The sequence below is a fragment of the Seriola aureovittata genome, chromosome 5 (assembly GCF_021018895.1).
Source record: "Seriola aureovittata isolate HTS-2021-v1 ecotype China chromosome 5, ASM2101889v1, whole genome shotgun sequence".
NCBI lineage: Eukaryota > Metazoa > Chordata > Actinopteri > Carangiformes > Carangidae > Seriola > Seriola aureovittata.
The window spans coordinates 15,776,506-15,790,635 of record NC_079368.1 but is presented as its reverse complement, the minus strand read 5'-3'; the positions used below and the strand labels follow the sequence as shown (position 1 = coordinate 15,790,635).

Sequence of the window (14,130 nt, the reverse complement as noted above, 5' to 3'; positions counted from 1 at the left end):
GTATGTCCTCAACTAGATTAGACTTACTTTCAGATGTATGAGGTTTACTGTGTGTACAAAGCCAGAGGGACACTGTAAAGAATGCATGTGTGCTTGTGTGTGTGTGTGTGCTTGTGTGTGTGTGTGTGTGTGTGTGTGTGTGTGTGTGTGTGTGTGTGTGTGTGTGTTTGTGTGTGTTTGTGTGTGTGTGTGTGTCTGTAGCATCGGTACAAGGAATGTAGCAAAACACTGCCAGACAAGCTAGCTCACAGTGGCCAACTGTCACTGTCCATCCCAGTGGAACATGAGAGAGATTTGGTCAATTTGGGTCAATCCAGGTCACATCACTGGGCCCACAAACACGCATGCACGCACGCACGCACGGCCCAGTTAATACCATGTTGTATCATGCTGTACTCTTAACTGTAATTATATATTCTATATGCAAACTTTTCAATTTTTTCAAGCTCCAAATCAAAACATGGACAGTCTTCAATGTAAATGAATGGTTACCTAGGACATGGAGACATACCTTTGACAGTTTCTTTTAGTTCATGTCACTTATTTAAAGCTGGAAAACAGAAGTCTGGTCCAAAATTCAATTAAGCATAAAACAACACCAATACAACTCAGACATCAATGAGGAACACAAAAGCATTTTGGCTCTGCTGTAAAATGAGGCCATTCGTACTGTCAAAAACTGATGCACTTGCATGTGTTTGCACGATAAGGATAAGGTTCTCAAAATCTACCACAGACACACACACACACACACACACACACACACACACACACACACACACACACACACACACAACACACACACACACACCACACACACACACACACACACACACACACACACACACACACACACACACACACACACACACACACACACACACACACACACACACACACACACCAGTCCTTACAATCTTTCGGTCGTAGTTCTCCCCGCTGCTGTAGGTGGTGGTCAGTGTGGACGAGCATTCCTCCAGATACCAGGGCTTTCGTCCGCTCTCAGCTGTGCTGGAGATGGAGATGGTGTAGATGGAGTTGGTGTAGCCGTCACACGAGCAGTGGTCTCTGCTGCGCCCGCCATTGCCTGAAGCCCACACAAAGATGGAGCCGCGGCCCTTCCTCCCCTGACAAGAGAAGATGCAGAGAGGAAACTGAGGGCCTGTAGATTTGTCTTAGTACTTAGAGGCAATCACTGCTCACCAACGTTGTTTTGGCCCCATTTTTAAATGCTCTTTTAATGTCATCAGAAGGGGAGTCACAGGTTCTGTGTTCAGTGCATAACGAATAAAAGTAAATACCAGCAACAGCAAAAGTGCCGAAAAAAAACAGTAGGCAGCAAGACAGTGTAAGTCCACAGCAGTCGTGAGTGTGTCTGGCAACAGATCTGATGTGATGTGATCCAAGTTTAGTAATCATAATGTTTTAACTGGCCAAAATATAGTGGAGATTTTTTCCTTTGAAACGTTGCCATTGCCGAGTGCCATGCTGTGTTATTGAGTTTTTTTTCCCCGTCGGCCTGAGTGAGGTGAATTTCTGTCTCTCCTCACATCACTGCAGCAGAGGAGAGGAGTTCATTTACTGAATGACAGTAATGTTACAGTTAATAACCGTAAAATGATTTCTGGAAACAAATTAATACTGTCATATTAATAAGTAGTAAATCAGCTACAAGATATCATTTAAAAAAGATGCTTGTGCAGACAGCCCAAAATCTATCCAACCATTTCCATCCAAACCTTTCTCCTCAAACAAATCCGACACATCACTTCTTCAAATTAAGTTAGGCCTCATCTTCAACAGACTAAGTTGGTTACTTAACTATTTAATCTCATGAGAGATCATCATCACTATGCAACAAGAGGTAGATTAACTAATGTTATTTCTTTAAGACTCTAGAGTTCAATGAGCAAAAATTATAAACTGCAGCAGTTTTCTGGAACAGTTCTCACCAGCTGAGAGGAGTTTCAAACTTTTGCTGAAGAAATGGTTGATGAATAATCAGTCATTAGTTTGTTTTGTTTCTATAATTCAGTTTGTATGTTTTTTGGCAATACATGCATTTTAATTTGACGTGCTTGTCTTGAACATTTGCTATTCCATTATACCCCCCTTTACCCTTATTCATTCAATATTTTCATTTTGTTGCATCCTTGTGGTCGGTATCCTCTGTTTACTATGCTCCATTTTGTTTCATTATTTTTCTTTATCAGCGCTGTACATACCAGTACTGCTGTTTTGCTCAGTCTTTTTATGACTTTATTTTAAAGAATTCATGGTATTATCTCTATTTGAAGAATGAAAGTAAAGCATCAAAAGGACCACACACAGTCAGCATTAGACTTAACTTGATTGCACACATTCACGAAAGGAAGCAGAGCAATAAAACCACAAATATGGCATGTAAAGACATGAAAGAAATGTTTTAAACAACATATACATATAGCAAATATAATTTGTGCACTTTTAACAACAAATAAGACTTTCAAGAGTTTTTAGAACCATTTTATGTGCACGTTTTGAATTTTACTAAGGTTTGGCTAAACACTGCACACATATGGACATTTGTTATAACCGAGGCTCATTACATGTACAGCCAGGCAGCTGTTTAATATTCAAATCTAGGTCTCCAGAAGAGCTTACGCAGTACATTAAAAAAGACTCATTCCAGATGTATTTGGAGGATCTCGCTAATGGAGAGGCCTGGGCCAGCTCAGAGTGAGCTTTTCATTGACTCAAAGTGTGAATAAAGACACCAATTAATTCACTAATACAGTATTCAGTCTCAATTCATTTTCATTGAAAACCAAGTCAAATGCCTTTCATTATGTCATTTTGACATTGTACTTCCAGAATTGGCAAATCTGAAAATGATCTAAAACCTGGACCCGTCAGAGACACAGAGGGAGTCCCAGTGCTGGTGATGACCGACCGAGTAACGAAGGCAAAGTTCAGCCAGGAGTCAGCAAAAAAAAAATATCTGACGAGTTGACTGACACTGCTATTCATACTGTTACACACACACAGAGAGAGAGAGAGAGAGAGAGAGAGAGAGAGAGAGAGAGAGAGAGAGAGAGAGAGAGAGAGAGAGAGAGAGAGAGAGAGAGAGAGAGAGAGAGAGAGAGAGAGAGAGAGAGAGAGAGAGAGAGAGAGAGAGAGAGAGAGAGAGAGAGAGAGAGAGAGAGAGAGATATATACAGGAATAAAAGATAGTTTGGAGTTCTTCAAAAGGGGGCTTCTGTCAGGCAGCGATAAGCAAGTGGAGCCCCTCTGAGTGAGAGGGGGATCAGAGAGGAGCAAACGCTGACAGATGGGAGCGATGGAGAGCGCTTTGAACAGCAGTTAGCAAAAGAAAGAACGGCACAAAGAAAGGAGGACACAGTGAGTAGAGAGCATAAAGGGGAGAGTGGGATTGATGAAATTATCAACTGTCAGAAAATGTATCTATATCAAAATGATTGATTAATTGTTGGTCATTTATCCAACAAAACGCCAAGCATTTACTGATTGTTGTCTTCTCAGATGTCAACATTTGCTGCTTTTCTCTTTATGTGTTATGATATTATATTAGTAACCTATCATCATAGCAGAAAAAAGTAGAAAAAAACACCTAAAACAGAGAGAGAAAGAAACATTTTGATGGACATGACAGTTGAGAGCTATACATACACAGAGGGTTAACCTAACTGAAAAACGTTGTGTATAAGCAACAAACTTATCATATATAGCGAAATGTAGCCAGGAAACACACATAAAAAAACATGTCACGCATAAGAAAAATCTTGTTTGAGTATTTCACACGTACAGCAACAACAAGCCAGAGTGCAACCCTCTTCACAGCCGTCAGTGGTGTCTCTAACACCTCAGCGCTTTGTGATAAACTGTCTCTTCAGAGTGTCACATAGGTACATGTTACACTCACAAGCATGCCATCTCCACTCAGCTTCTCTCTCTCTCTCTCTCACACACACACACACACACACACACACACACACACACACACACACATACCAGAGTGGAGGGCATGCAAGCACATACACATGCCTAACTCGTACCAGTTGGACAGATATCTCCCTCACCTCTGTCATCTTAAAAGGCCAGCCTGTCAGGAGCGACGGGGACTCTCTTCTACTCACGCTACCAACCTGTTCGTTTTTTCCTCCCCCCCTCTTTCCTCTTTTTTGTAACGTGCCACAGGCTCGCAGCCTCACAGTCAAAGTGTTCAGTCTGAAAACTCTGAGATCCACATGTCCCCCACCGCTGACTCCCCTCCCTGTCTGGATCTCACTCTCACCTCATTCAAGGTCTACATCTGCTTAACCAAATGGCAGAAGGCCAGTTGTAGCAAACTTTGTGAATAACTTTGTGATTGTGTGGATGTATGTGTGTGAGTTGCGACCAGTAAATGACTTCACCCCTGTTAACCTCTGTTATAGCTTTTCCATTCCACCAACAACACAGCGCCAGATTGTCGTTATGCAAAATAAGCTATGAATATGTAAATAAATATATGCTAATAGCCGGGGGTGGGGTGGGGGGGGGGGGGGTGCTCTAATGTCTGGAGGACATCTCACAGGTAGAGATAGCCAGAGAAGGGTTTAGGATATGAGTATATGAGCATGAAACACACACATCTGCTTAGCGTGTGTGTTTATATCTTGTCCCACCATATGAATACCAATGTCAAAGTCCTGGCTGAACAGTAAAGCACTTGTTTATTTGTACATGTTTCTGTATGTAAATACGTGTGCATGTGCCCACCATGCGAATGCCATTCTCGAAAGCCTGCCTGGCCAGAGACGCCGGTCCATCCACAGTCTTTCCGTCATCATCAGGTCCCCAGCTGGCACTGTATATGTCGATGTGCTGCGGCTGCAGGCTCAGAGACTTGGCCTCCACCATGTCTGTTACATCTCCATCCAGCATTCGCACACCTGGTACACAAACACAGAGATAATACATGCATAACTAACCAAAGGTGAATCTATCTCACATGCATTTCTACAAAACTTGCTGAAAAAGTTTAATGAATAACATTTCCTGTCATAATTACCATGATAAATTAAAAACAGACTAACAGGCTAATCAAGTCATTAATTAGGCAAATCGGGCGATTAATTAGCACGTGTTTCAGAGTTATACCTCAATAAAAATGTGTTACTCCTCTTTAAGGTGTACATTTTTGCAACAAGGTCTTTCCAAGGCTGATCAGATCATCTACTCTAAAGTAAGTATGAGGTCTCTATCATTAAAGCTTCTATCACACATTTTAGTCGTCGGATTTGTAAAAAATGCGAGCGCAGTCATACAACCATCAGCATGATGACACATTAATCACAACGCTGTATTCTGAGGGACATGATCAACCAATGAACACAGAGTTTGATTTAGTTAAACTGAGCTTGTGGAGTCATTTTAATTGGTTTGGATAGAACTGCATTAACATCAGGAACTGACTAGTACATGTTCCGCCATGCTAGTTCTCAGCATCCTTTCAGACTGCATTGGTTTCCTTTCAAATGTCAGACATTAGCAGTTATGAGGCCTTAATTACACTGACATACACATACTTATAACACGAGCCATAACATAGCTCTGCTGAATAAACAGAAACATGTCAAGAACTGTTGATAAATACTGTTTCAGAAACCAGACAATTATAACCAATCACTCACCTCCTATTCTGGCATTGTAGGCAATTCCCACAATGCAATGGGAGTTGTTTGCGGCTGCAGCAACTTCGCCCGCACACCGTGTCCCGTGCCTGAGGAAAGAACGGGAATCAACAGCTTATTACACAGATCTAAACAAACGCACACATGCCCGGGTGAGAGGATGTCACGGACAAGGTTAACACAAGCAAATGTATACACAAGCAGTAGAGCACACAAACTACCAGATAGATATGCTGAATTAGAAATGGAAAGCAAGGACACGTAAACACACATCTTTACAGATAAATGTGTGCATTCCTGTCGAAATAATCCCACACAAAGTTGTCAGGACAGGTTCGTCAGCGCCAATGGTCCCATAATGTACAAACACACTCACACACACAGGCGCAGGACCTTGTTTGTAATCTGAGTGCAGCATGCAAGCACTGTGCTCCCCAAGTACACACAAACGTTAACACACAAAAACATTGATAGCTGAAACCGTGTCCAACATCAGTGATAAGCTAGACTACTCACACTACTCTAACATCTATTCACACACACACAAACACACGCACACGCACGCACACACACACACACGCACACACACGCACACACACACACACAACAGGGTAACATTCCACCAGTAACTGCAGTGGTGACAATCGGCCCGGGTCAGCGACCAGCGTAAACAAACATAAGTATGTTTGCGTCCTCCGCCTCCTCAAAAACACCACTTTCTGGATCGGCACAAACACACTCACACGCACACGCACCTCCTGCAGAGAACATCTGCATCACAACACCCCCCGGAAACAGCTCTGACCGCTGCCATGGAAACCCAGCATCTAGCTATCGAAACCCCCGGGGAAGACACGGGGAAGTTTTTAAGTCCAGGGAAGCACTCAGACAGCGGAAAATCCATTTCACAGTAACCTGATGATTTCTGGTCAACATTTATTTAACAGCATGATCAAAGGTTTAAAAAGATATGGAGGCATCACTTAGCGGAGGTGTGTACAGAAACATCTATGTTCGGCAACTTCAATCAAAAAAGTCCTCATCCTTCTCATCTCTTTCTACGTAATTCACATCTAGTTTAGATATTAGAAATATAGACACCATTTGTATAGATGTGGAAACCTTCCTTTTATCCTCTGTGGAGTTGGGATGACCTCACAAGTTTACAGAAAAGCTAAAACAAATGAAACTGTGTATAACATGTTATGGCTGCAAATCTGTGATAGGCCCCTTTATCACAGTTAATGAGCCAAACTGCTGACTCCCTCCTTTAAAATGCTTCAACAGTCTTCGCTCAGTTCACTTCACTCCAATAATCCATAAAATTGTCTGTCCGGTCGTCTTTCCACTCTTTGTGTTTGCCTGTATTTTCCATTTTCTACACATCTGTGTCACAGTCACTCGGGGATGTCTCTGTGTTTCAGCCAGAGCCATATAACGTTTGTGCAATAGATGATAGCCAGTGGGAACAACATGCACTCACACACCATAATTGATCTAATGCAGACACACATACTTTTTAACTTTCCGAAACTACCATCACTTAAACTCAACTCACTCAACTTTCTGTGGTATACATCTGATTTTTCTTATAGCCCTGCATATTTTCCCCCTGCTTCAACAAGCAGTTTTATATTTCTTGGTTCTTTGTGAATTACGCTTACTATGATTTCAGATATTTCTAAATCCAATTTCAGTTTAGTTTATGTACTTTTCAGTTTGTGTCAGGTGTTTTTTTGTTTTGTTTTTCAAAAAAATCTGCATTTCCCCCCACAGCTTTTAATATGACAGGCCACTGAGAAACATTTGTAGTTGCCAACACGTATCTGAAGATAGATATTAAAAATTACAGTTACATTTTCTCAAGGTCACTTTGTGTTACACAGTGGTAACATTAACAGTTAAAAGAAGGTTGTAGTGAATATCAATTTGCAAGAAGAGCGAGGAGTGTGTTTTTTTCCTAATTTCATAGGACACAGAAACACACCATCCAGCAGGTAAAGACACCAAAAAATCCCAAAACAAACCCTATATTACAAAACTGTCAGAGAATTCTATAACCACTTGTTTCACTTTTGTGTTTCTTTCTTCTGACTCAGACATTACAGGAATTTTCACAATTTCTTTTGTCATACTGTCCTTTTTAAATCTGAAGTGGGTTGGATGGATTATTAGCAGATACAAGGAACTGCACTGTTAAGCAATAGATGCTGATTCATCCAAATGTGTCATTTCAGAGAACTGTATGGGAGGTTGATGCAGTGATAACATAATTGCCTTTTTCCCTCCTGCTTAAATGCAGAGCACAGCTGTTAGAGCCGCTTGTACACACGGACAACACCAGATTAAAATCCACAAGCACTATGTCATTCTTGTTGCCATACAACGCAAAGTTTGACAACAATCTGCAGTTTGCCAGATGTAGCTGTAGATGTTGAGTGTTATTCCACAGAAATCTAACAGACTGTGTGCATCTCACCTTTCAGGCATGATGACCAGTTTTAACTTGCCGGCCACCTCACGCAAACCTTTCACATTTATTCAGCTCTGATGAGACACATGACCGCCTTGTTTTGATTAAACTAATATGATCTCCAGTTTGTAAATCCCATAGGAGAATTTGTTGTTTAAACGTATAGTAATATGAAAAGTCAAAGAAGGCAAACCAGATTTGTGTCCACACACATAACATAATAGTCAACTATGAGTTGAGCCTTAAAAGGCATCCAGCTCATTAAGCTGCATCTGTAAGCCTCATGTCTCTTTAAGACAATGCATTACCAGCAGGGACCGAGCCACTGCCAAGGCACTCAGGCTGCTGCAGCCAAACACACACCAAAAATCACTCACTAAGCCAAACTGGCACAAGACAAGTGCTTGGACAAGCGAGTCTCTTTTTTCCCTCTTACACACACGCAGGCACACATATACACACCAATTCCTCCAAACAGAAAAACCACAACCCACCCACAAATGTCACAATCAAATGCACTAATGTAACTCATTGCACCCACAACAAGGTCAGAAATCAGCAAATACAAACATATTGAGGCCCATTGCTTCTGGTAAAAATCAATCAGAAAAACACTGACACACAGAAAAGCATTTGGCTGAGTCTTACACCTAAACATTTAATCCTTGTGCTAATTTTTACCTGAACCCCTACGTAACCCATTAAAATTAAATTTCTCTCTCACTAGTTCTGGAATAGATTTTTTCTCTTACTTGTTCTCGTTGGTTGCGTCATATCGAGGCATGGGATCCATGTCGTTGCCGTTGACATCAAAACTTGCTTGAGGGTCCTGGAAGAGACACGGAGCACAAAACAAGTACATCAAACACCAAAATGATCAGGGGAGGGAAAACATCAGGTAAACAAGAAAATTCATTATAAAGTAGGTCTAACACTACCCGTGTTTGTGTTTGTGCGTAATAGACTTGGAGAACGCCAAGAAGCTTCTCTAACCCAATCAAACAGTTCACATTAGCATCCCTCACAACAGTTTTGTAAATCGAATGCAATCAGAGCTAACTCAATCTGCCACACTGCTCACCCTTCGGCATAAACAAATCCAGGCATTAAGAGTAGCTAATAACAGCAGCGCAGGCGCTGCCAAACAGGGTGTGAATCATTTTATCTGCACAGTTGATTGATGGCCTTACCTGCTGCCTCGGGCCAAGAAGTTACTCTATCTGGCCTTGGTCTGAGGTAGACTTAGCTCAGCATGCACATAAAAGTATGTAGCCACAGAAAAATAAACATGTACACACAACATACCTGCACACCCACAGGTTTAAGGAAGCTTCCCTTCAAAATGTAATCAGTGACACAGGATTAGGTGATCCAAATACAACCGCTATCGCAGTGTACTTGATCATCTGACTTCTGTGACATGACTTAGTTATGGCCTAAAATAGCCAATAAACTCCTGTGTACAAAATATAATTTCTATTTAATCTTTGATTTAAATTTGTTTTACAATCTAAGGACCTTTACGCACAAAAAGATCATCACTGTTGTTATATTTGTAATCAGACTCCAGTGATCCTGTCGCGCATGTGACTTGTTAATCCTGAATCCGACACACTCATAGCCACACACACAAATGCACAGACACTCACTTACAGCAGCTTACATACAAATTTGTAAACCTCCCCATGCCTCTCACACAGATGCTGACATATAGAGCTGCAACAATTAGTCGATTAATCAGTCACAATCACAGAAAATTTATCAGAAGCTATTTTAAAAATCAGTTAATCAAAGTTTTATGGTTCCAAGTTCTCAAATGTTAGAATTTATTGCTTTTCCTTGTCTTATATTAAATATTTTTGGGGATTTTGGCTGTTGATCAAACAAAACAAGATATTTAATGAGACCACAGGGTCTGTAGGAAATTGTGATGGATATTTTTCACTGTTTTCTGATGTTTCATAGACTGAAAAATGTATCAAATTAATCGAATATTCAGTAGATCAATCAATAATGAAAATGAATGTTAGCTGCAGCATATACAAAGATTTACTCATTCATTTTGCTGACAATTGAATAACACCGAGCATGCATGCACGCACACACACACACAGCCACTCATAGCCGCCCTACACGCGCATACATACACACTCACGTAGTTCTGAAAGAGGTCTGGGTGGTTCCTCTCGATACCATCATCTAGTATAGTCACCACAACGTCTTTTCCCGTGTAGCCTCTCTTCCAAGCCCCCATGATGTTCATGTCCGACTGGCAGTTATGGACGTCATCATTACAGTGCTGGGGAGATGGAGGCAGGAGGTGAAGGGAGAGATGGTGATAAAGGAGCAGAGGAGAAGGAAACTCATGGAGGGGGCTGAATCCATCAGGGTCTTATAATGTATTTAAAAGTTTATGAGTGTACCCACATGATGACATTTTTCCATTTAACTTTAGCATTACCATTTCTCACACAGAGGCACAATCTCCCTTAAACAAGTCCAAACAAGTTAAAGTCAGGACTGTTTGAAAAATTCTATGTAAATTTCAGATAGCCTGGTCCACCAAAACATTGTTATCACTGAAAAAAATTACTTTGACCTGAAGGCATTATGTCTTATTTCACTATTCAAACAAAGAGCCCATGGGCATGCAAAATTATTTTTGAATGCATAGAAATATGCAAAGGCAAAAATGAGATCAGATCAGAGAGAGCAAAGGTTTAACACCCTTTCCTTTCTACCCACCTAGCTTCCCTTCCCCAGTCCAAAAGTACTTCATTACAAACTCAGCTAGTTATCAACCTGTCACAAAACATGTCAACATTTCTAAACAATAATGCAGCTATTGTCCTGTAGCTGATTTATATGGTTGTGTTATCAGATGTCTGATTAGGTTTAAATTTGGCAAGCCAACATAATTTACTGTGGTGTTCAAGGACAGTGCATGTGCCATAACCTGCTATTTGTTTGAATGTCAACGTGACATTTTGATTCATAATTGTCAATTCAAAATAAATCACTTCACTCACTGTATTTCTTATCAGAGCTTTTTTAGGGACGCTGACTTCTCACAGGTCACTAAAATCTGAGCCAAGTGAAAATCAAACTCAATCTGAATCACTGATACTGGTGAATGTCACTTTTCTTTCAAATGAGGGTAAATCTGTGTAAACTGACAAAAATGTTCAATGTGTCACCCACAGGCTATATCAGGTAACTTAGTTAGAAATGACCGATGGAAGCATTTTTTTTTCCTGAAAACACACAAACACCAAGTTCAAAGAGTTCTGTCCTAAAGCTAGAAACATATGTTTAAAAACCTCTGGTCAAAGTATAAGGATTTATCTGCACTAAGTTAACAATTGACAGAGCTGAGGACTCTCAACCACACACACACGCGCACACACACACACAAATACATAACTGAAAGAGCAATGATCTGAGGGTGTTTGCAAACACTTGATGATAAGCCCACAAATCTCTGCAGCGTGAATTTGTGTGTGTGTGTGTGTGTGTGTGCGTGTGTGTGTGTGTGTGTGTGTGTGTGTGTGCGCAAACAAGCGCATGCACAACACTGCTGATCTCTGAGAAATGATTTTGAAATGCTGGAACATAGGGACACAAATATTTCTAGGTGTGTGGACAGTGCAAATACAATGAATAAACACAGAATATCTCACCGTGACCCTAAATTGCCTCTTGTCAAAAGGAGGAATGGCAAAAAATTTCATCACTACAGCTTTTAGACTCTTTCATTAACTAAAAACGCACACAAATCCCTCAGTTGCACTGAACCTGCAGCAATTAGGACCATGGCATGACCTCTGCTGACCTTTGACCCACAAAATGGATAAATGTACGTAAATAACAGCACGCAGTCCTCTGAGAGGAACAGACGAGCACAGCACAGACTTGACTAAATTGTACTGGGCTCTATTTGTATTGGAAGTTTTGGTGCTGTAAACACACAAAGAGAAAGGGATTTGTGTACTCACAATGTACCACATACTGCTCCACTTGGCGTCGTTATAGAATATGTTGTTCTGGGCCAGGCTGCTGTGGGCGGGGCTTGACAAAGAAAGGGGTGGGGATGGTTTGTAATCCCTCTTGATCCTCCTCTTCACCACCTGCTGCTGTATCCACTCCACCTGAAACACACAAACACAGACAGGATATAACAGATTCTGAGGAGGTATCAAATAAGTAGTAGAATTAAATCACAGAGAGCACCATCAGTCAACAGAGGGAATTTCGTTCCTATGAAATGATGTGTTCAAAGTAACACAATATTTTAGGAAATGATAAGGTGCTGGAAAACCTTGAATAGTGGATGCTGCATCTTCAGTAAAAAAGTGGAAATATAGAGGCTATATTTCCTCTTCTTTGCCTTATGTGATGAGCTCACCCACACATAAAGATACAGATCATCTCCAGAGAATAGATATGGCTAGTATACAGTCATGCTCGATCAACCAAGACACATAGAATATTAGAAAGCAGCAGAAGAGAGTCACACTTTTGTTGTGGGTGAGCCATGAGTCTAGATTAAAAAAAAATTCTGCAGGAGAAGACACTATTCTTATTATATTTCATTTTATTTATTATATTATATATATTATTTTAGCTAACTAAACATTTCACTTTTAGTGTTAGCCTACAAGATTTTTCCTATGGACACATTTCTTTTCTCTCCATCAGTTTGTTTTTTCCCTCTCAAAATGGACATTATTTTACACACACACACACGCATGCACTCACAGACACACGCACTCACACACACACGCACCAAAGACATAAATGTCTCTCAGGTAACATCAATCTCTCAAATGTTATGGGCTCGCTTCAAGGCACAAGGCATTCCTTGGCAGGAATCTCGCTCCACTTTCAGTCGGAATTTTCCGATTTCAAAATCAGCATTGTTGGATCTGAACAAGATGGCTGGACCCACGTGCTTGGCCCTGGTCAACTCTTTTTAAAACCCTGAAATCTTGTGTTTAGTCTAGCTGAAGTCCTCCAGACTTCATCCGTCTAAAAAGACTCCATGAGAAGTTACATGTTCCAGCAATGACGACAACACAAAAACTAAAATATTAGCAGGCATAAGACTGGCACAGCACAGTAAAGTTTGCAAACAGTTGTGTGACACTTTACACAGAGTACATGAGGATTTCATCTATTTACTTTAGGTATAGCGAATGTTCAGATGAAATGTTGTGGAGCTTCTGCCTATTTTACAAGATGTTCAAAGTGTGCACTGATGGCTGCACCATCTACTGTGAACATACAATGCCTGGCTGTATGTATAATGTACAGACAAAGAAACTCCTCTCATAAAAGATAATCAATAGAAAAAGTGTTTTTGTTTTGTTGCTCAGTTTGTCAGAAATCTGAGGCGTTAGTGAACAATGTCCGACTGCAAAGACCAAGCATTTTTTCACATCAATACAGCTCCAGCAGACAGAGGAAAGGAGAAGAGAAGAAAAAGAATAGAATAGAATAGCTGACATAATGACTGCAGAGTGATTATCTGGTCTCATGCACTGAAACAATCTGCCTCGCTCTCCAGAGAGTTGGAGAGCGAGGCAACGAGACAAGATAAGACGAGAGAAGGAGAGGCGATAAAGAGCTGAAGAGAACGAGTCCCAGGAGAGTCAATAAAAAAAGACCGAGCTGGAAGGGGAGGGAAGTGAAAACAAATAGCAAGAGAGACTGAAGACAGCAAGTGAAGGGAGGATAATTGATTTTATAAATAACATTGATTTAATAACTCAAATATGTAGCTCGTTATAGATCATGAAGGAGGGAGAGCAAAAATTCTGTAGCTGACGTAATTTAATAACCCAAGTGTGTAGACCTCTTTAAATAGAGCAAGATATGGGAGCAAAGAATTGGTAAATGGCAAACCAGGGCAGAGAGAAAGAGATAAAGAGTTAAAAAAAAAAAAAAAAAAGCCAGCGAGATATTCTGTTTTAGCCTGATGCTC

General features: G+C 40.7%; 1 protein-coding gene across 2 annotated transcripts in view; it reads right to left on the bottom strand.

Moving 5' to 3' along the window:
• pcsk5b (proprotein convertase subtilisin/kexin type 5b) overlaps positions 1-14,130 on the bottom strand; it is a 55,267-nt gene that overhangs the window by 28,308 nt on the left and 12,829 nt on the right. For both annotated transcript variants that reach the window (XM_056376445.1, XM_056376446.1), the window contains exons 3-8: positions 12,143-12,295; positions 10,303-10,446; positions 8,900-8,976; positions 5,675-5,763; positions 4,761-4,933; positions 915-1,127 (exon numbers count right to left, since the gene is read on the bottom strand). In XM_056376445.1, the coding sequence (XP_056232420.1) occupies positions 915-1,127; positions 4,761-4,933; positions 5,675-5,763; positions 8,900-8,976; positions 10,303-10,446; positions 12,143-12,295 (849 nt within the window). The remainder of the gene's footprint in view (positions 1-914; positions 1,128-4,760; positions 4,934-5,674; positions 5,764-8,899; positions 8,977-10,302; positions 10,447-12,142; positions 12,296-14,130) is intronic.